Source organism: Gigantopelta aegis, chromosome 3, assembly GCF_016097555.1.
Source record: "Gigantopelta aegis isolate Gae_Host chromosome 3, Gae_host_genome, whole genome shotgun sequence".
NCBI classification, from domain to species: domain Eukaryota; kingdom Metazoa; phylum Mollusca; class Gastropoda; order Neomphalida; family Peltospiridae; genus Gigantopelta; species Gigantopelta aegis.
The window spans coordinates 44,733,947-44,755,843 of NC_054701.1; the positions used below are offsets into that span (position 1 = coordinate 44,733,947).

General features: G+C 34.1%; 1 protein-coding gene across 5 annotated transcripts in view; it reads left to right on the plus strand.

Moving 5' to 3' along the window:
• The window catches only part of LOC121368102 (dynein regulatory complex subunit 6-like), a 36,672-nt gene that overhangs the window by 9,969 nt on the left and 4,806 nt on the right, over nt 1-21,897 (plus strand). For 2 of the 5 annotated variants that reach the window (XM_041492667.1, XM_041492669.1), the window contains 11 exons: nt 6,321-6,425; nt 7,699-7,794; nt 8,152-8,177; nt 9,790-9,801; nt 13,032-13,194; nt 13,502-13,602; nt 14,271-14,400; nt 14,849-14,947; nt 16,316-16,436; nt 17,655-17,817; nt 20,914-21,033. In XM_041492667.1, the coding sequence (XP_041348601.1) occupies nt 6,321-6,425; nt 7,699-7,794; nt 8,152-8,177; nt 9,790-9,801; nt 13,032-13,194; nt 13,502-13,602; nt 14,271-14,400; nt 14,849-14,947; nt 16,316-16,436; nt 17,655-17,817; nt 20,914-21,033 (1,136 nt within the window). Of the gene's footprint in view, nt 1-1,227; nt 1,240-6,320; nt 6,426-7,698; nt 7,795-8,151; nt 8,178-9,789; nt 9,802-13,031; nt 13,195-13,501; nt 13,603-14,270; nt 14,401-14,848; nt 14,948-16,315; nt 16,437-17,654; nt 17,818-20,913; nt 21,034-21,897 lie in introns of all 5 variants that reach the window. The other 3 variants (XM_041492666.1, XM_041492668.1, XM_041492670.1) reach the window with 3 other exon arrangements.

The following is a 21,897-nucleotide window of genomic DNA, read 5'->3' on the forward strand; positions in this document are numbered from 1 at the left end:
TATGCCTTTAACTACAAATGTAGGTATGGGCATGAACATTGTTACACACACCTTTAGAAGCATTCTAGTTAAATAAATACATATGCGTGAAGACTAATACTAAACATGGTAGCATAATATTTAAAGGAGTGTTAATGTGACAGAGAGGTGGTTTGAAAGTCTTAAAAAGTGCTAAATTATTAACACCCCACCCCACCCCCTAATATGTGACACATATTTGTAAAAAAAAAAAAAATTTAACCATTGTAGTGTAGTGAATTAAAAATGCATTTGCTATGGCCAAGTAAAAACAAAACAAAACAAAACAAGATGGTTCTTGTCTGGACTTGTTTTAAACAAGCAAGGAGGAGGTTCCTACTATATGTATACTTTTTTAATTTAATTTTTTAATTTTATAAAAAATATTTTTTTCCAAAGATGAATTCCATGTCTGGAGGATTACTGTCTGATTTGGTTTGTTCAGTGCAGTGTGAAACATTTGAGTGATGACTATAAATGTGCATATGCATTACCAAATGTTTCTGTGGAAATAAATAATAATGAAAATAATTATAAAATAAATGCCAAAGTGAAAGTAGTTGTGGTCAAGAACCATTGTTCTTTTCTGTTGGGGGGATCTGTTGCTTTAATTTTTTTTTTTTTTAACTTGGCCTCATTTGAGTAAATACCAAGCAGCCATCTAAAGTGTATAAACATATCTTTTTAAACAGTTAGTTGCTCAGTACAAGTCGGCTTTTTCTATACTAACATACTAAGATGATTGAGCAGAATAGAAAGAAGATCTCGTAAAAGAGGTGACTGCTTTATGAAGATGGCTGTTTAAGTGAGGTGTAAATTTTACAAACAATTGTTTGTATCTGTAGTGTTTTTCTGCAATAAAAATAATGGAGGCATGTACTGATACAAATTTTGTGATTTGAGATGCATACGAACTAAAACTTCACTCATTCATTTTTTTTTCTTCAGTTTACAGTATATTGTTTGCTATTAGTTGTTAAATATATTTGTATTATTACACAGGGTGGGTTTTTTTTATTCCCACACTACCAGATAATATTGAGGGTCTGTCTGCCTGTCTGTCTGTGTTTGTCTATTGATTTGAGGACCCAAAGGTGGGCGCCTCAGTGTCCCATTGCACACATTTCTAGTTTCATAGTGATTTAAAATGATTTTTGTCATCATTTTTCAAGTGGTATATGTCTTTTTTTATATTGCTTACTCTTGAAGATAAATTTACGGGTAATTATTTAATTACTTGTTTTTTTTAGCTTTTAGTATATTCTAGTCTGCAGATTCATTATCTCTGTATCTTTGTAACATTAACATTAGAGATGAAGCTGACAACTTAATAAAATTGATATTAGTATTTATTATAATTTTGTCACAAGTATATATACATGTATGTCCAATATATAACAAATAATAGTAATAATAAAACTTGTAGTAATAACAATAAAACTTGTAGTCATAATAAAACTTGTAGTATAATAACATTAATAATAATAATAATAGAATAATAATAATAATAATAATAATAATAATAATAATAATAATAATTTCTTTTTCAAATAAAAAAGTAACAAAGTAAACATGTTAAATTCGGAAGGTTGAATTGTTGCCTGGAGTACCTGTATATACAAGTATTAATATTCAATTCATCATAGTAATTTACACTTTTTTTTAATATTGTTTAATTAATGACTACCCTGATTTAGAGCTAATTGACAATCTAAGAGCTGTGATATATAATGTTGTAATGTTTTGTGATTCTAATAATATTTTCAATCTGAAATTTTTTTTCGTGATAGTTACTTTGTTTTAATTGCTTTCATTACTTTAAAACTGAAAGCCATTTCTCATGTTGTGTTGTTTTAAGTTTTAAGACAGTTTTTGGGGTTGTTTTTTGGTAATTGGTATATGTGGAATGGCACAAATACTGTCAATTTTTTTTAATGTTTTTTTTTAATTTAATGATAATTATGCTCCTTTAATTGTGTTTTGCATAATTTCTAAGATAGCTTCACAATGATATATTAGGTATTTTTGAGATCAGTATATCATATATTTTTGACAGAGACATGTCTTAATTGTTAAATTACATCATATACTGACGTTCAAAAGAAACTTTACAAGGCATGAAATTGTATTATCAAAAACCCCCACAAACAGTATGGTGGGATATGAAAGTATCATGAAGTTCAACATCCAAAACGTCACAATGCACTTCATGATTCATGCAAAGTGATTGTAAGGTGGTTTCTAAATTGGTTCTTTTCAGTTAGCAACAATATTTATAAAAAAATTATAATTTTCTGTACAGTACGTAAAGTTCCTTGTGGCCATAAGTATATATATGTGTATGTTATTGTTACTGCTACTGTCTTTCTGGCATTCTTTCTTAAAGCTTTGTACTTTCATATTTTATGACTAAAGAATATGTCCCTTCATTATTCTTATTCCTACATTTCAGTTTTTCAATTTGGTTGAGGCTTACTTTTTGAACATGTATTACATCAATAACTTTGCCATTTTTATCTTTTGCACATTCTTGTACTAAAAACAAGACTAAAGTTTTTCTTTTCTGCAAAAGGGAAGCTCAATTTTGGTTATATTTAATACTGCTATTTATATTTATTATTGCTAATACATGCATTTACCTTGCTGACTTACTGTTAACAACACATAATTTGGAATCATTTCCACATAAATATTCCTTCTTCTAGCATTGGTTTTAATGCAGTAAAATGAAAGCTTTGCCTGTTTATTCCATTGGAAATAAAAATATTCCTTGCTGGTACTGATAATAATAAGACTAACCATGAGGTGGATGCAAATAGTGTGCCTGTATCTTTAGACGAAATGTCAAGATTACTATTACAGTATATGAAATGTCAAGGTTACTATTATACAAAATGTTAAGATTACTATTATACTTTTATAAAGGTACATAAAAAATTTTGAAGGTTTAATTTTAACACTTGTCCAAACAGTAAGGGGCTTGGTTAAAATTCTGGAACTGAATGTAAACTTCTACAAAGTATTAACCCTTACATAGCGTGACGGCGCAGCGCACCGTTAATTTAATTACGTTATAGACATGATGGTGCTCTGCACACCGCTATTAATATGACATCTCGGAAAGGCTCAGTTCAGGACGTCATTCCAGTTCAGACACAAAAAAGTTACTATAATAATGTAGATTGGATTTGAAATTATTGGAAATGCTTCACTGTCAGATTCCTAGCATTTACACTGGAAATAATCTGGATTAGTATACATATTGTTTCTGTATTTTGTTTTTCAAGATATCGATTAAGAAATTAAACGCTGAGCAAGCAAGTATATTTTGTCAACATTGAGATGAACAAACTGTAGTGTGACACCTGTAAAATGTTCTGATGTCATGTCATGTCTGTTTTGCACCGAGGACTTGATTGGAGTGTTTTTTTGTCTTGCATTAGATGTGTATTAGCCAACTTTACCATCACTCTTTGTATTCAGATACTCAGAACCATGTTATTTTAATGTTAGGGTGTTCCATTCTGAAAAATGGGGCTTAGCCCAACAGTTGGGTTGTATAGGTTCTATCATGGCAGTTATATATAAGGGAAAAAGCAATTCTGGAATTTTGGAATATTCAAAAAGGAAAGTTTTCAATTTAAGGCTTTAAATACTATTTTAAGCATTGATTTTACATACTTTAGCAATTGCATACTACTAAAACACATTTTGTGTTTTTAATGGCACATGTTGTAATTGTTTTTTAAAAAATTCCAAAAGCATTTTTTATTTAAAATTATTTTTAAGGTGTTAGTGCATAGATTGTATAATATATGATGACACCAACTATCATTTGCTTTTTTGTTGTGAAAGCAACTAATATGTGAGATACATTTTTTTTTGAAAATGCAAGCTCTGCACAGTCAAGAAAAAGTGTTTTGGTCTCTAGTCTTGCACCTTTGTTCTTTTTTTAACTGATGTAACTATTATATAGACGGTATTTTAAAAAAAATATAAAGGGACATTCCTGAGTTTGCTGCAATTTTTAAGATGTTATCGACTAACAGAGACTTTTTAACAATTGTAATTACATATCAAACATATTTTTCTACATAAAATATTAGTGGCACGATATTAAGCGTGTTTCTGATCGTTCTAATATGTGTACTAGGTTAAATTTCATTTTATTTCCTAAAATATTAATTTTTCGTGCGTACAAAATTATTAGAAGACAATATCCAGTTTGGGCTTCTTTCAAATATTAAGATGACCAGAAACTATATTTAATATGCAAGTTTAATCATAGAAATATTGTATTAGTCGGAATCATCTTACAATGCAGCAAACTCAGGAATGTCGCTTTAAATATATTTACATTCAGTTTTACATTAATAAACTAGAATGTTTTTAAAATTAGGAAGAGTAAATCCTTGTATAGTTTTTTGACAACTATTTTTAAATATTGATATACATGTATATTGTTTACTTACTGTATATGTTGGAATATATTTTTTGTTTTCAGTTTTGCATAACGTCTATTTTGGATAAGTTTATCTTCCCTAAAGAAATATATACATAAACTTTAGTATATACATAAAGTTAGAATCTGATAAGTAACTATTTCGTATTTTGTGTATACACATTTATTAAGTACAATGAGAATTATTTACCATACATCTATATTTTAGAGCTGTTTTAGAAATATTTACATTGGAGACACTGGAATAGGTTTTTTTTATGCTTGGTATATCTGCTGAAATATGCATATGTTATTTAATAATAATATAAAATTTTTTAAATGTTTGGAGTGATGAGTATTAAAACCAGTTGCGTTCTAGCCCTTACATTTGATGATATGTAGGGAACAGCATATAAACAGCAATATAAATTTGTTTAATGTTTTAGTTAAGATTTAAAACTACAAACTCAGGTATATTTTAAATATTTTAGCATTTAATTTGGTTTTGTTTCTCTCCATGCCACTTTAGTAATTATTTGGGGCGGGATTTTGCTCAGTCGGTTGAGTGCTCGCTTGAGGTGCTTGCGTCACAGGATCGAACCACCTCGGTAGATTGATTTTTTTCTCATTCCAACCAGTGCGCCACAACTGGACAACGGCTGTGGTATGTGCTTTCCTGTCTGTGGAAAAGTGCATATAAAAGATCCCTTGCTGCATTCGAAAAAATGTAGAGGGTTTTCTCTAATGACTACGAGTCAGAATTACCAAATGTTTGACATCCAATAGTCGATGATTAATTAATCGATGTGCTCCAGTTAAACAAAACAAACAAACAAACTTTTTCAGTCGTTATTTAAACAGATTTCTATCTCGTCTAAATCATATAACACTACACATTATTATCCATACAAAACTGTGTCCTGCTTCTGGACATTTTAGTAATATGGTGTCCGAAAGATATGGCGACTATTAATCTTAAGACTTGTATATTGTATCAAGGCAGTTGACAATGTCCCTAATAAGAAAATAGTTATTAAAAGTGTAGTTGTGTTTATGTTTTGCATTAGTAAATTATGTCACAGTGTGTGTAGTTGAGATTATGATGGTGAGCTAGATTACAGCTTTAAATTAGTGTGTATGTTGCTATAATTTAAATATGTACTACTGGTTATACACATGTATGTGAACCACAATGATGGTAAGTTAGCAAAATTGAAAATTAGGCCATTATAAAAAAAATCCTAGATTTTCATCCATGTTTGTCCTGAGGATAAAGGCTTGCCGCCATTTTTTTAATTGACCTTCAGACTCTCAGATTTCACAGAAACGATCCTTTCTGGTACTGTGTCGGTCAAATCACAGAACTGAATTTTTTTTCTCCCATGATTAATTATACTGAGTACGACTATTCAACAAAAATAATATATACAGTTTCCAATGGGTTCCCATGATCACAAGGCATGGAACCGAAAAAGTGTTTCCCATGAAATTGGAAATCCCATGGCCTGCATGGCCTTCCTTAAAAAATAAAATTTCAATTTTTTTTTTAATGTACAGTATTTACTGTCTTGAAAATATAAAATAAAACTAAAACTTCAACCCCACTCTCATTTTGATAAAAATGGATGAAACTGTAGCATTTAGTTTACAATGAACATTGCAATTCTAAAGTTTTTCTTCTTTTTTATCTGCCAGTATGAATTATGGGATCATTGTATTACTTGTTTTTAAAGTAATTTTCAGTTTTTGCTTGCATCTAGCCAAATAATTCCAATTTTGGTATTCTATGGTAGGCCTATCTGAATTATATTTGAAACGTTAAATTACTGATTGTCTTATCGAAGATGTTGTTTTTAATTAGCGTTTAGAGCGAGGTGAGAACATGGAAGATGATGACATGTTTGGTGATGGTACAGGCGAGGCTCGTGATAGTGTATCGGCGTTAGCCAGGAATGTGGCTATTAAGGTAAATTAACAAACCATTAATAATAATAATAATAATAATAAAATTCTTTATTTTCAGAGGGTAAACACATTCAGTACAATTTGACTGGTCTCCCATGAGGCCCTCTCTATCTATACATGATATTATACATACATACATTCAAAGAAACAACATCAACATACATGTAATATGTATAGCATGAGGAACAATAGCACATATTATGAATATATAAATAATATTTAAATCAATTTGTTAAGAAACTTGAGTCAGTGATAACTCAGTATATCATAATTATTTTAACAAACACATCAAAATCAACAACAAAGATATATCTTAAAATTGATTATTATTTGATTACTGTTATTGTTCACAGAACTAAAAAAAATGTATTTAAGAAGATATTAATTAATTATTTACTTAATAAGACATATTGGGCCGAATTTACAAACCCTGTTTTACGTTTACGCACATCAAACTACATGTACATTAATTTACAATACTTAAACACCTGAATTCAAGAAAAACAGGCTTTGTAAATTTGACCCAATATGTATAGAATAACCTTCTTTTTTTTCTTTTTTTTAAAATCTTATTTATGCTTTAAATAAAAAACTCTATCCATATTGAATTTGATGTATGTCATAAAACGTAAAAAAAAACAAAAAACACCTGTAATGTGTCAAAATATTGATAAATTGACTGTACTTCCTGATTTGACTGCATGTACATGAGTCATGACTGGAACATCAATGAAATTAAAGGAAGTAAATGTTTTATTTAACAACGCACTCAACACATTTTATTTACGGTTATATGGCATCAGACAATGAAATTAAAAGTCATAATAATATATGTAGATGTACATGTACTTAAAAATTGACTTACATTGACTTTGTAGATGCAGCTTTAATTTTGCATTCATTCAATCTAATGATCTTGATGCAAGATACTGTTGATTTGATATACAATATATAAAGTCAGTACTGCTCTCTTTTTTTTATAGATAATGTATTATTAGGTACTGCATATGTGTTTCTTCATGTTATTTTCTTGAAAACAGTGCAAAATATATTAATGTTAAGAATGAAAACAATAGTACAAAATGTATTAATTTTATTAATGATGAAAATAGTACAAAATGTATTAATTTATTAATGAAGAAAAAAAAATTTAATGTCAAAAAGAGTACAAAATATATAAATTTTGTTGATGATAAAAACTGAAAAAAATTACTAATTGTATTAATGATGAAAACAGTTCAAAATATATTAATTTTAAGTCATTGTCGTTACAGATTTTTGGTTACCTGGATGTTGCTGACATTGCTAACTGCGCCTGTGTGTGTCGGTCATGGAAAGTGCTCACTCAAGCCAGTATGTTGTGGAGCAGAGTACGTGTTACATTGGGGGATTTTCTCGTTTCTTTTATTATTAATATTTTTATTACCAGTAGTAGGTTGTTTTTCAATGGAAATTATGTGAAGGAATAACAAATACAATTAGCTGGGTTGGTTGAAGGAGCACAGTCTAGCTGAATTGGTAGAGCACTCAACATATTCTCTGACTGGGTTTTTTCCTATCCCAACCAGAGGTATATTAAAGGTTGTGGTATGTTTTGTCCTGTCTGCATTAATATGCATATAAAAGATAACCTGCTGCTTATGGAAATATATTAATGGGTTTCCTCTTCTTCTTTTTTGAGAGTCATTATGTGTATAATTTTTATCCTTTCCTCTCTTTATTTTCAGATTGATTTTTACAGAGTGAGAAAACGGTAATTTTACTGCATTATATTTTTTAATTTATCTACTGATATATATACTGAAAGTTAAAGAGACTGTCCAGTTTGCTGCCATTAATAATATGTTTCCACTAATAGAGCTTCTTAATGATTAAAATTATACAGGAAATGTTTTTGTTTCTTTGGAGTGTCATGCAGTGTTCATATACTGTAAACCACATTAATATTATTATGTCTTCTTTTTTTTGGTGGGAGGGTGTACCTTTTTGTGAATACACATCTTAGCACATTCTCATGATGTGTACGAATTCACTGCTGGTATCTGCAATGAAAATACTGTGTGTATTAATTTTATAGCTTAAGATTGGCTGCGAATAATGCAAAATTTATATGCAGAGGTTTTGAGGTTTAAAGACTTTTATTAAAAAGTATTCAGTGTGTTTCTGGTTGTTCTGATGTTTGAAGTACAGGTAGCTCAAAGTTAACTTTATGTTCTTATATATACGGTAATTTTTTTTTACACATTATTTGGGAGGTAAAAATCTTGTTACAATGGCAGTAAACTGGAGACTGTCTCTTTAATATACTCAGAAAAATTAATTGAGGGCCAGCGGATATTTGCTGTTTTGTTTCTTTAAATATGGTTTAAAAAAATGAACAACATATTCTTATGTTGTTAGCAGTCGACGTTGTGGCATGTTCTTAAACTTAATTATTGAAACAACCATTTAGAGCGAACAAAATTACAAGTAGCATTAAAGGGACAGACCCTAGTTTCAACCCGTGAAAATTAACACTAAGTTTAGTTAATCTACAAACCTGTAAAACATTTGGATAAAGTTACAGTTGAGTGAAACGTGAGTCTGTGACTTTGAAATGGTGAAATATCCTCTAAAAATAGACTAAAACTCGACTCTATAATTGTTACTTCTCAAACGCACGTGCGTTTTTAAAAATATAAGAAATGCATTTTGTGATATTAAAAACACCAGGATGACCAAAAACACTTTGAATGTATGGAAATGGATAATCTAAACAATAAAATATAAGTAAAGTATGATTTCAGTTTTCAAAAACGGCTCTAATAGTAAAATATATGCCTTAGTGTTTAAAAACTAGGGTATGTCCCTTTAAGAACAAATCCTTATCAAATACACATTTTAGTAGTTTTTATAAATGCATGAAAATCCTACCATGTGGAAGATTTTTGTATGTATTGTTGTCAAATGTTTACCAAAACAATGTTTAGAAGTCATCATCTGCAATCAAAATATCCTAAAATAATATGACATTAGTAGAGCATTATCAAAAGTCTGTTGGCCCTGAATTATTTTTATTGAGTACACAAATAGTCCTCTATCCATTCCAATAATGCTCGAAGAGCATGTAGTTACTTCAGTGATCAAAGTTCATGTTTTAATGCATTAAATTCTTCTTTTTAAAAATTATGTTTTGCACACATATACATACAAAATGCTTGCATATATGCACATGTAAATAAATACTTACTCATACAGTTGTTTTTTTAATAGTGCATACTGCATGTAAAGTGCCTACAGAATTCACTGCATGTTAATTATGTATGAATATTCATTTTAATAATGGTGTGCTGTGTGCTTTTTACATGCATGTTTCCTGGCGACAGACTCAAGCACGGGTATCTACACTTTTAGTTTATTCCTGTAGAACATATCAGCTTTGTATATAGTATATACATATATATATATAAACATAGCACCAGTCGTAGTACATATTGTTAGTCACATATAGTTTATTTGTTGTTTTTGTGTTTATTAAAGTATAGGGGACATTCAAATATTACTTAATGCTCGAGGGGTTGGGTGGGTGTAGGTTCAAACATTATGTAGCATTACAGGGTGGTGTGTGTGTGTAGTTGCCAGCATTACATAATATACTCTTTATTTTAATTACTTGAATCTTTCTGGGGGGGTTTTCTTTAACGCTCTGACATGTCGACAATGTTTAACATAGGTAGTTATAGTTAGACGTATACACACAATAAGGATTATATATTAAGTTGAAATGTGTATGTGCGCTTTACCAAATCGCAAAACAGTACGTTAAAATTATATTACATGCATGACTTGTTTGTGAATGGGAGGGGAGTGTCTTCAAGCGTTACGTAATATTTTTTGGGTGTATGGTCTAGCATTATGGAGTGTTATTGGGGGAGAGGGAGGGTGTCTAAGTTTGACAAAAATAGTATTACATAATAATATTGTGTATTTGAATGCCCCCATAGCTGTTGCACAATAAAGCACTAGTTTTCATTGATACTAGAAGTTAAATTCAACTGAGTGCTGTTAGTATTTGGATGAATGACTGCTGAATGCTATAGTCATTAGGAATGGGTATTATGATAATTGTGTATCACAGTATACCACAATATATTACTATATAGGTATACATGATACATATAACAACAACAACAGTTCTTTGAGAAAGGCTTTTCTAAGAAAATAAAGAAAACACATATTACAATTTAAAGTTTATTTTTGAAATTTTGAAATATTTGAGTCACATCAGTATATTAAAGTTTAATTACCGTAGTAATTGCAGGCCACAACTATAGATTGAGAAATTGAGAGAACCACTCAAAGTCAAAATTTTTGAGTTTATGACTGACAATGATCTTTTATTGAAATTACTGTAGTGGTGTGTATCATAATACCGGTACATGTACATGTTGTTATCCCTCATGATGAGTTGTCGAGGGGATATAGCATTTTGGCCATGTACAATGTAGATACAAGCATATGTATATGTACATGTACATGACATACAATGTCACTGCTGTACAACTTCATTTCTCGTCCGATTTTTATGAAACTTCACATATAGGAATAGGATCATGATATCTTGAACACATTTTTATTTCAACTTTGCATTTTTTTTAAAGTTTATGGCATTGAGTTTAATAGCAACTTTATTAATATAGCTACATACCGTACATGTATATGGGATTGACAAGCCCGTAGGAATGATGTCTCTAGGGAAAGTCAGCCCAGTCTCAAATGGGGGAAACAAGCTATTTTTTAATCTTTGTTTATATAGAGTCAGTTAATTTTCATCCTCTAGTGGGAAGGCACTGCCCCCTCCCCAACCCCCATCCCCAGTTCCTACGGGCCTGATTGAAATGGGAAGTAGTTTCAGCATAGAACATTAGCTGCTTCCATATACATGTAGCTAAACTGGTCGGGTTTGCCTGCTCATTACGCTTTTAGCAACCTATAACTTAGTGTAAGGCCAAACAAAATAAATTTCTGGTCTCTGGTCAGCGTGCACGTCAATTTTGACCCTCACGCATCAAATATTTTTACCAGGCTTTATCTTGCTATGATGTAAAACCACATTTCGAGACAAAATGCCATCGTGCATGAACTAGTATGTGCATTCTGATTTCAATTTAAATATGTCCCGTATTTTAGTATCAAATATACCGACATTTTCTGTGCAATCCATTCTTTTCAATAAAAAAAATTAAAAATTAAAAAAATAAAAAGCCTCATTGCCGCATCAATTCTGGAACTTTGGTCTGACCAGAGACCAACTTTTTTTTTTGGCCTAAAATATATAATTATGTTCTCACTAGTACCAGTATCTTCATATATCTTCTATGATTGTCTTTACATTTCATTTGCTTTAAAGTAGTGTCAGTATAAATCTGAATGGTTGTTTTGTTTAAAATCTGATTTTTGTTTGCGTGAATATGTAATTAAGGTGTATGGTTTTTGTTTGAATTCTGAATGTAGTTCTTAAATATGATATTAAACTAAATGGATATTAGTTTGCATGAATATATCTAAATATATAAAACATTTGCATATTGGCATTTTGTTTTTGTATTTTGTATGAAATTCTTTAAGTTTTATTTCTGCTGCTTATGTATTATTATTTGCTTAAGTTATGTTTAAATTACAATTGTGTTGTTATTGAGTATCCAGAATTAAAAAATTTATTATTATTTAATTATTTTATATGTAGCCCTGGGGTTTTACAAACTAACAGAAAATTAACTATTTTTCTTCTGTTAATTAAATATAACTGTGTTGTAGTCTATTAGATGTGACATGAATGTTAATCTATTTTTCAGTACATCTAATAAAAATTTTAGTTTTAGATTGTTTCCAAATAATATATTTATTTACATATCTGTTAACAGTTAATTTTAAAGAAATTAAATTTATACACTGAAATATTTTTTTTAAATGCATTAACATGATACATATTTTGCAGTAACATATGTGTACATACATTTACTTGTATATAGAACTATAATTGTGTGTGTTCGTGTGTGGGTTATTTTTTTGTAGTGTGTGTGTGTGTGTCGTCGTGTGTGTGTGTGTGTGTGTACTGTATGTGTTTGTGTGTATGAGTGTGTGTACATGTGTTTGTGTGTGTGTGTGTGTGTGTGTGTGTGTGTATGTATGTGTGTATGCACATGTTTATATTGTGAGTTAGTGTTTTTGTACAGTATGTGTGTGTCTATTGTCCCCTGATTTAATGTCAACACACCATATTTCCTGTGTTGACATTAAATTGTGGGACAATAAACACACACATACACATACATAGATTCATAAAACAGGACTCAGAATTGCTCTAATATAATAGTGGGTGTTACATCAAAGTTATACTGTATGTATTTTTATTCTATAACTTGCCCATGATATCCATTTTTATCCTATAACTTGCCCATGATATCCATGTCATAAACCTATGTGATAATTTGTTGTTATTTTTCATATTAAAAAACACTCATGATGAATCCTCTATATATTTTGTGTTAAATAATGTTTATGTCTCATAAAGTAAAAATACACTATTTTGGTAAATGAAACATGATAACTGAACTGTGTGTTTCAGGGTGACAGATAAGGTGGCCACGAGACTGCTGTTCAAGGCTCGGCCGTACATGATCCATCTGAATCTGCGCGGCTGCCATCACCTTACGAAGCCGACATTTATCACTGTCAGTGAGTGCCGCAACATCCAGGACCTCAACCTGTCCGAGTGTCTCGGATTGGATGTATGTTATTAGTCGTCATCGTTTTATTACAATCGCTCAGTCTTCTGTGTACATTTACATTTACTCAATCAATCGTCTGTGCATTTTACTGACTCAGTCTTTTGTGAGAATATGCTTTCAATGATTACAGTTGTTTTTGTCTACATTTGCAGGCTCACACTGGAAATTTTTTTGGTTTAGCCAATTTTCAGAAATGTTGAGTATTTTTTTGAAAATCATTTTAATGTGGTTAATTTACGAAATATTTTATTAGCCAAAGTCTAAATTTTATAAAAATTAGCAATTGGCTGAGTGTTGTTTTCTGCAGGATGAAACTCTGAAGCTGATGGCGAAAGGCTGCAAGATTCTGTTGTATCTCAATGTCTCCCACACCAACCTCACTGATGCCTCACTCCGCGCTCTGGCCAAGTAAGTCTTAATGGAATACATCTTTTAATTGAAAGACAAATGCCTTTGTTACCTCCTCTATGGTATTAAAGTTTGATACACAGGCAATCTGTAGCTAATTCTCTTAATTTTGAAATGTCAGTGTTCAATTGAGGTGGAATATATTTCAGTAATAGATATGATCAGTCTCAAGATAGGATTCCCTCTGTAGACTCAAGTGGTGGGGTTTTTTATTCCCCCTCTTCCCAAACAATGTTATATGTATTTTCCTATCTAAGGAAAAAAGTGTATATAAAAGATCCTTTACTGCTTTTTGTAAGGCTCCTGTCCTGGATGAAGGAGCCGGTTTAAGTTGCCACCTATGCCCACGGCAGGCGTACGCTACAACAGCTTGCTCTGAATGTGCACGTTAATCCTATGACCTGGCCTGACCATTTGTAATGAGTAGCCTCAATGCAGGTTATGCGTTTCCTCTCTCTCTCTCAATAGACAAAGTTTTGACAAAAATCATATTTTGTTTGTGTGGGATAAAAATTATTTTCAGTTAGGAACTGAATACCGTATACTTGTCAGATTTAGTTCATGTTTATGTCTCTTTAAAGTGGAAATGACCTATAGTGTAATGTTATCAGTTATTCTATAAAAACTCCAAAAACATGATGTGTATGTGTTGTGGTGTTTTCTTGTAGATATTGCTGGAACCTGCAATTCCTCAGCTTGGCATTTTGTTGTAAGTTCACTGATCGTGGTTTGCTATATCTGGCCTCAGGGAAGTGTAACAGAAAACTGGAGTATCTTGATGTCTCAGGCTGTCTCCAGGTTTGATAATAAATGTGTTATTAGTTATAGTTATGTTGCATTATAATGTACAACACTATGAACGATACATCAAATTACCTTGTTCTTACTTCTTAGAGTTAGCTATGCTTCTTTGTCATATATAAATGGTGATAACTGAACTTTCTTTTGCATTACATATTTGCCACCATAAGTAAACAACTGTGAAAAATTCAATTTAAAATAACAAAAAAAATAATACTAAAAGCAGATTCTATGATTTATATTAAATCATCTTTCTAACTTGAGTGGTCTGTTCTAAATTTTTAAATATTAAACCCATACTCAAAATGTGGTTTTAAGAAATAGTTTTCACAAACATAACCATATCCAGATGCACACGACTCATCTTCACCTTTTTGGTTCCATAGATGTTTGTTTGATGTCACATTGTAACAAGATTCCTTATGCAGAGTTTTTGTTTTGTTAGATCACTCCAGAAGGATTCCGTAACCTTGCCAATGGTTGCAGCAATCTTCAAAGTCTTATTCTCAATGAATTTCCAACACTGAATGATGAGTGTATCATGGTAAGTCTTATTCTCAATGAATTTCCAACACTGAACAATGAGTGTATCATGGTTAGTCTTATTTTCAATGAATTTCCAACACTGAATGATGAGTATATCTTGGTTAGTCTTATTCTCAATGAATTTCCAACACTAAACGATGAGTGTATCATGATTAGTCTTATTCTCAATGAATTTCCAACACTGAATGATGAGTGTATTTTGGTTAGTCTTATTCTCAATGTATCATGGTTAGTCTTATTCTCAATGAATTTCCAACACTGAACGATGAGTGTATCATGATTAGTCTTATTCTCAATGAATTTCCAACACTGAACGATGAGTGTATCATGGTAAGTCTTATTCTCTATGAATTTCCAACACTGAATGATGAGTGTATCTTGGTTAGTTGATTGGTTGAACCTTAGTGTACTTGGTCTTCGCCAGGAATGGCGAGTGGTCACTCCCACTTCCATCCACACTCGCTTATATAGTTTTAGGAGAGTGCCAAAATTACCGCCTTGCTAAAATATTTTTATTGCAGTTTGATTTTCTGTCCCGAGTCAAGAACCTGGCTATCCAGAGACAGGACCCGGGATAGACATGCTCGAAACCTTAGTGGTATATGAGCATGTTAAAATTGTCCCCAGTTTGATTTGAGACTTCATCCGATTGCTCATTTAGCACCATTTCAGGAAAATGATTTTTCAGCTCACCTTGATCGTGCTGGTGGTGAAGACTGTTTACTAGTAGTTCAGTGGTTAGGACTAGTGATAGTGGTTCAGATTCCATCAGAGGCTAACTCCCTTCAATTTTGTTTTATCATTGCTATTGCTTTTGTCATCATATATTTACAAAAAATATCTTTACAATTTCCTGTGGGGTGTGTCAGTTTTTTGGTTGGGTTTTCTTCTCCGTTTTTTTTTGGGGGGGGGGGGGGGGGGGGGATAAGTAGTGTCCTTCAATTCTGTTTTTTGTTGTTAGTATGTGGAATTTGTATTAAGCTGTTATTTCTCAAAAATTGTAAGCACTAAGTTATTCAAACCATTTATATCAACATCAGTAAACAAACATCACTAGTAAATGTAAATATCAAATGGAAAGAAATGCTAATAGGGATAGAGATTAAAATATTTTATTGAATTAATGTGACTGACTTATTTGTAGTTAATGTGCCTGTATTTGTTTTTAGTTTTTCATTAAAACAAAACAAATTCTAAACATATATTTTGGGACGGGATTTAGCTCAGTCAGTTGAGTGTTCGCTTGATGTGCTTGCGTCACAGGATTGAATCACCTCGGTGGATCCATTTAGCTGATTGTTTTTTTTGTGTAAATAATTGTAAATAAATATTGTTTCTTATTTCTGTTACTGTGGTTTGTTCACAGGCCATTGCTGAAAAGTGCACCAAGCTGCACTCGGTGTCATTCCTGGGATCTCCTCTACTCACAGATGAACCGTTCAAGAAACTGGCATCACATAAAAACCTCAGGGTGATCAAGCTCGATGGTGAGTTTCTTACTGTATGTTTTTAATCATACAACTTTTCTTTCCTATTTTTTTTGTCCACAGATTTCCTGTTAAATTTAGCCTACCTATGTTTAGGGGGAATAGAGACAGGTGGTGAAGAAGACCGAAGGAATTGATTTAATATTACCATGATTGTTGAAAGGTTTTTTTGCAACATAAATTCATGCACATACACACACATTCATACCCATCCACACTTTATCCAAGGCTATATGGCATTTAATTATTCCACATAATTACAAGTGCATGCTACGATGACATTCATTCATTCTTTATTTTGTTCATTTGTTAATTCATTTACTCATATGCTAAGTTGTGGATTCATGTAAAAAAAAAAAAACCCACATCACAATAATTAATCCATTCTACAGTACTTTGTCCATTCCTTCATTCATTTTTCTATTAATCCATCTATATATCCATCTTTCCATCCATCCACAAGCTATCCATCCATATCCATCCACCAAATCCAACCCACCCACTTACTTCAGGCCTCTGGAAATGTGAGAATGATTTTTTCGTTTGCACATCATTAAAGCAAATCTAATTTTGGTAAATTTGGGATATTATTTACATGGACATATTGGGTTATGTAAAAAGCAAATAGGTTACATGAATTTATTTTTGTGTAACTAACAACTGGGTACGGCAAAACTTTCAATTCTCATAGGTCTGTACTTCTTCTTTCGTTCATCAATTCCTCATTCAATCATTCATTTAATCACAGCATCAACATAATATATAGTGAATCAGGGCTTCTAGATTATGGTAGCCCCACTCCCATGGCTAGTGATATTCAATTTTGGGCTAGTAAATAACTACTATTGCCATGCCCGACAGCTAGTGAAAAAACCCATTGCCAAATGTTGCAGTTAAGTCTATTTTGTAAATATGAATATCCTGACCTCACCCCAACCCCAATGTTAGTGTTTTAAGATCAATCTCCCTCTTTAGGTGACATATCCAATTATTACTATTATTTAATAAAATTGTATTAACTTGAAGTAAACTAGGGCTAGTGAATTTTTAATCATGGCTAGTAAAATATTTAAATCACTGATCCCACGGCTAGTGGATTTAAAAACAATTGTAGAAGCCCTGAGTGAACTGAAAAACATATATTGTGATATGTTGCAACATGTTGTTTGATGATTTGGGTAATGACCGTTTAACCCTTGATGTGTTCAACTGTTGCAGGTAACCACCGTATTTCGGACGCTGCGCTAAAGATAATAGGTAAACAGTGTCTGGGCCTGGAACACCTGTACATGACCGACTGTCAGCGAATCACAGACTCCGCCCTCAAGGCCTTGGTTGGCTGTAAGAATCTTAGGGTCGTCAATCTGGCCGATTGTGTGAGGTGAGTGTAGGTAATTATTTAAAAGCACAGCTGGCTTGACCGAGGATAGAGTACTTGTCTGAGTCAGTAGAGCACTTGTCTGAGTCGATAGAGCACTTGTCTGAGTCGGTAGAGCGCTTGTATGAATCGGCAAAGCACTTGTCTGAGTCGGTAGAGCACTTGTCTGAATCGGCAGAGCACTTGTCTGAGTCAGTAGAGCACTTGTCTAAATCGGCAGAGCACTTGTCTGAGTCAGTAGAGCACTTGTCTAAGTTGGTAGAGTGCTTGTCTGAGTCTGTAGCATGCTTGTGTGAGTCGGTAGAGCGCTTGTCTGAGTCTGTAGCATGCTTGTCTGAGTCGGTAGAGCGCTTGTCTGAGTCAGTAGAGCACTTGTCTGAGTTGGTAGAGTGCTTGTCTGAGTCGGTAGAGTGCTTGTCTGAGTTGGTAGAGTGCGTGTCTGAGTCGGCAGAATGCTTGTCTGAGTCGGCAGAGCGCTTGTCTGAGTCCGTAGAGCGCTTGTCTGAGTCGGTAGAGCACTTGTCTGAGTCTGTAGCATGCTTGTCTGAGTCGGTAGAGTGCTTGTCTGAGTCTGTAGCATGCTTGTCTGAGTCAGTAGAGCACTTGTCTGAGTCTGTAGCATGCTTGTCTGAGTCGGTAGGGCACTTGTCTGAGTCGGTAGAGCGCTTGTCTGAGTCGGTAGAGTGCTTGTCTGAGTCTGTAGCAGGCTTGTCTGAGTCGGTAGAGCGCTTGTCTGAGTCGGTAGAGCGCTTGTCTGAGTCTGTTGCATGCTTGTCTGAGTCGGTAGAGCACTTGTCTGAGTCGGTAGAGCGCTTGTCTGAGTCTGTAGCATGCTTGTCTGAGTCGGTAGAGCACTTGTCTGAGTCGGTAGAGCGCTTGTCTGAGTCGGTAGAGCGCTTGTCTGAGTCGGTAGAGCGCTTGTTTGAGTCTGTAGCATGCTTGTCTGAGTTGGTAGAGCGCTTGTCTGAGTCTGTAGCATGCTTGTCTGAGTCAGTAGAGCACTTGTCTGAGTCGGTAGAGCACTTGTCTGAGTCATTAGAGCACTTGTCTGAGTCTGTAGTATGCTTGTCTGAGTCGGTAGAGCGCTTGTCTGAGTCTGTAGCATGCTTGTCAGAGTCGGTAGAGCACTTGTCTGAGTCGGTAGAGCGCTTGTCTGAGTCGGTAGCATGCTTGTCTGAGTCGGTAGAGTGCTTGTCTGAGTCTGTAGCATGCTTGTCTGAGTCGGTAGAGCACTTGTCTGAGTCGGTAGAGCACTTGTCTGAGTCTGTAGCATGCTTGTCAGAGTCGGTAGAGCACTTGTCTGAGTCTGTAGCATGCTTGTCAGAGTCGGTAGAGCACTTGTCTGAGTCTGTAGCATGCTTGTCTGAGTCGGTAGAGCACTTGTCTGAGTCGGTAGAGCACTTGTCTGAGTCGGTAGAGCACTTGTCTGAGTCTGTAGCATGCTTGTCTGAGTCGGTAGAGCACTTGTCTGAGTCGGTAGAGCGCTTGTCTGAGTCGGTAGAGTGCTTGTCTGAGGCGGTAGAGCGCTTGTCTGAGGCGGTAGAGCGCTTGTCTGAGGCGGTAGAGTGCTTGTCTGAGGTGGTAGAGCACTTGTCTGAGTCGGTAGAGCACTTGTCTGAGTCTGTAGCATGCTTGTCAGAGTCGGTAAAGCACTTGTCTGAGTCTGTAGCATGCTTGTCTGAGTCATTAGAGCACTTGTCTGAGTCTGTAGCATGCTTGTCTGAATCGGTAGAGCACTTGTCTGAGTCTGTAGCATGCTTGTCAGAGTCGGTAAAGCACTTGTCTGAGTCTGTAGCATGCTTGTCTGAGTCGGTAGAGCACTTGTCTGAGTCTGTAGCATGCTTGTCTGAGTCGGTAGAGCACTTGTCTGAGTCTGTAGCATGCTTGTCAGAGTCGGTAAAGCACTTGTCCGAGTCTGTAGCATGCTTGTCTGAGTCGGTAGAGCACTTGTCTGAGTCGGTAGAGCACTTGTCTGAGTCGGTAGAGCACTTGTCTGAGTCTGTAGCATGCTTGTCTGAGTTGGTAGAGAACTTGTCTGAGTCGGTAGAGTGCTTGTCTGAGGCGGTAGAGCGCTTGTCTGAGGTGGTAGAGCACTTGTCTGAGTCGGTAGAGCACTTGTCTGAGTCTGTAGCATGCTTGTCTGAGGCGGTAGAGCACTTGTCTGAGTCTGTAGCATGCTTGTCAGAGTCGGTAGAGCACTTGTCTGAGTCTGTAGCATGCTTGTCTGAGTCGGTAGAGCACTTGTCTGAGTCGGTAGAGCACTTGTCTGAGTCGGTAGAGCACTTGTCTGAGTCGGTAGAGCGCTTGTCCGAGTCGGTAGAGCACTTGTCTGAGTCGGTAGAGCACTTGTCTGAGTCGGTAGAGCACTTGTCTGAGGTGGTTCCATTGTAAGATTGAACCACCTCAGTGGACCCATTCTCTGGTTGGGTTTTTTCTCATCCCAACCAGTCCACCACAACTGGTATGTCAAAAACCATGGTATGTGCTGGCCTGTCCATGGGAAAGTGCATATAAAAGGTCTGTTGCTGCTAATAGAAAAATGTAGCAGGTTTCCTCTAAGACTACGACAAAATTCGACTTTAGCTGGGTTCCACATTTTACCATTGTTTATTAATCAGTTAGCTGCAATACTGTACATTGCAAATGGCTTACATCATAATGGGCCAATATAACAAAATTCCATATTATCTTTAGGTGTTTTTGCCTATTGGGTTATCTCCAAAAGAATACATAGCTTGATTGTGAGTTTACTAGCTAATGGAAATTTAATGAACATCCATAGGTGCAACTTTGAGCAATACATTGTATACAACATCCCAGCTTTCCAGGATAAAGTACAACATGAAGTGTGATATTGGTTGTCATACAGTGTGAAAGGTATTACATGAAATCTGCGAAATTAAGCATTTACTCTACAATAAAATGAATTTTTATGTGTGTGATATACTACTTTCGTGGTTTCTTTTTGGAATACCTTTCATATACTGTACAACAGTCCAACATCAAACTTTGTTGTAATTTATCCTGGAAAGCTGGGATGTTGTAACAATGTATGTAAATATATGTAATAACCTACTGTATTTACTTGTTTTTGTACAGAATCAGTGATTCAGGAGTGCGCCATCTGGTGGAGGGACAGTGTGCATCACAGCTGAGAGAACTGAATCTCACCAACTGTATCCGAGTCGGCGACATGGCCATGGTTAATATTCACAAGAGGTGAAATGTTTTGTTGATTAGAAAACAGTTCAGTCATGTGATAGTCTTAGTCCCACAAAGTCTACAATTCTTTCCAAATGGGCCCAATATTTCATAATCTGCTGTTATAATGTAAACTTTTAAAGTGACTAGTTGTGCACATCTAGATAAAGTGGCACATAATGTTGTTGTTGGGGGTTTTGTTTGGGGTTTTTTGTTTTGTTGGGTTATTAAAAGAATATAGACCTTCATTGTCCATTCATTCAGCAGGTGGGATGTAGCATAGTGGTACAGCGCTCGCTTGATGTGCGGTCAGTCTGAGATCGATCCCTGTTGGTGGGCCCATTGGGCTATTTCTCATTCCAGTCACAGCCAGTGCACCACAACTGGTATAACAAAGGCTGTGGTATGTGCTATTCTGTCTGTGGGATGGTGCATAAAAAAAGATCCCTTGCTGCTAATCGAAAAGAGTAGCTGATGAAGTTGCGACAGTGGGTTTCCTCTCTCAATATTTGTGTGGTCCTTAACCATATGTCCGATGCCATATAAGGGTAAATAAAATGTGTTGAGTGTGTTGTTAAATAAAACATTTCTTTCCTTCATTGTCCATTCAGTGCAGTAAATGCAGGGCTAGCTCTGGGTGAACAAAACATTTTGCCTAATTGTCTAATAAACTTTAAAAATTATAGAAATCAACATTTATTTTCTAAAAAATGTAAATCATTACATGAAATTTTTTTGCCAAATTATAATAAAATTTGCCAACTGCTTTCAAAATTTGCAGTTGGCGAGTGCCAGAGCTAGCCCAGAAATGCAAGAGTTAAACCTCTGATATTACATTATTAATAAACTCTATTCATATATAATAGAAATATTACATGTGAC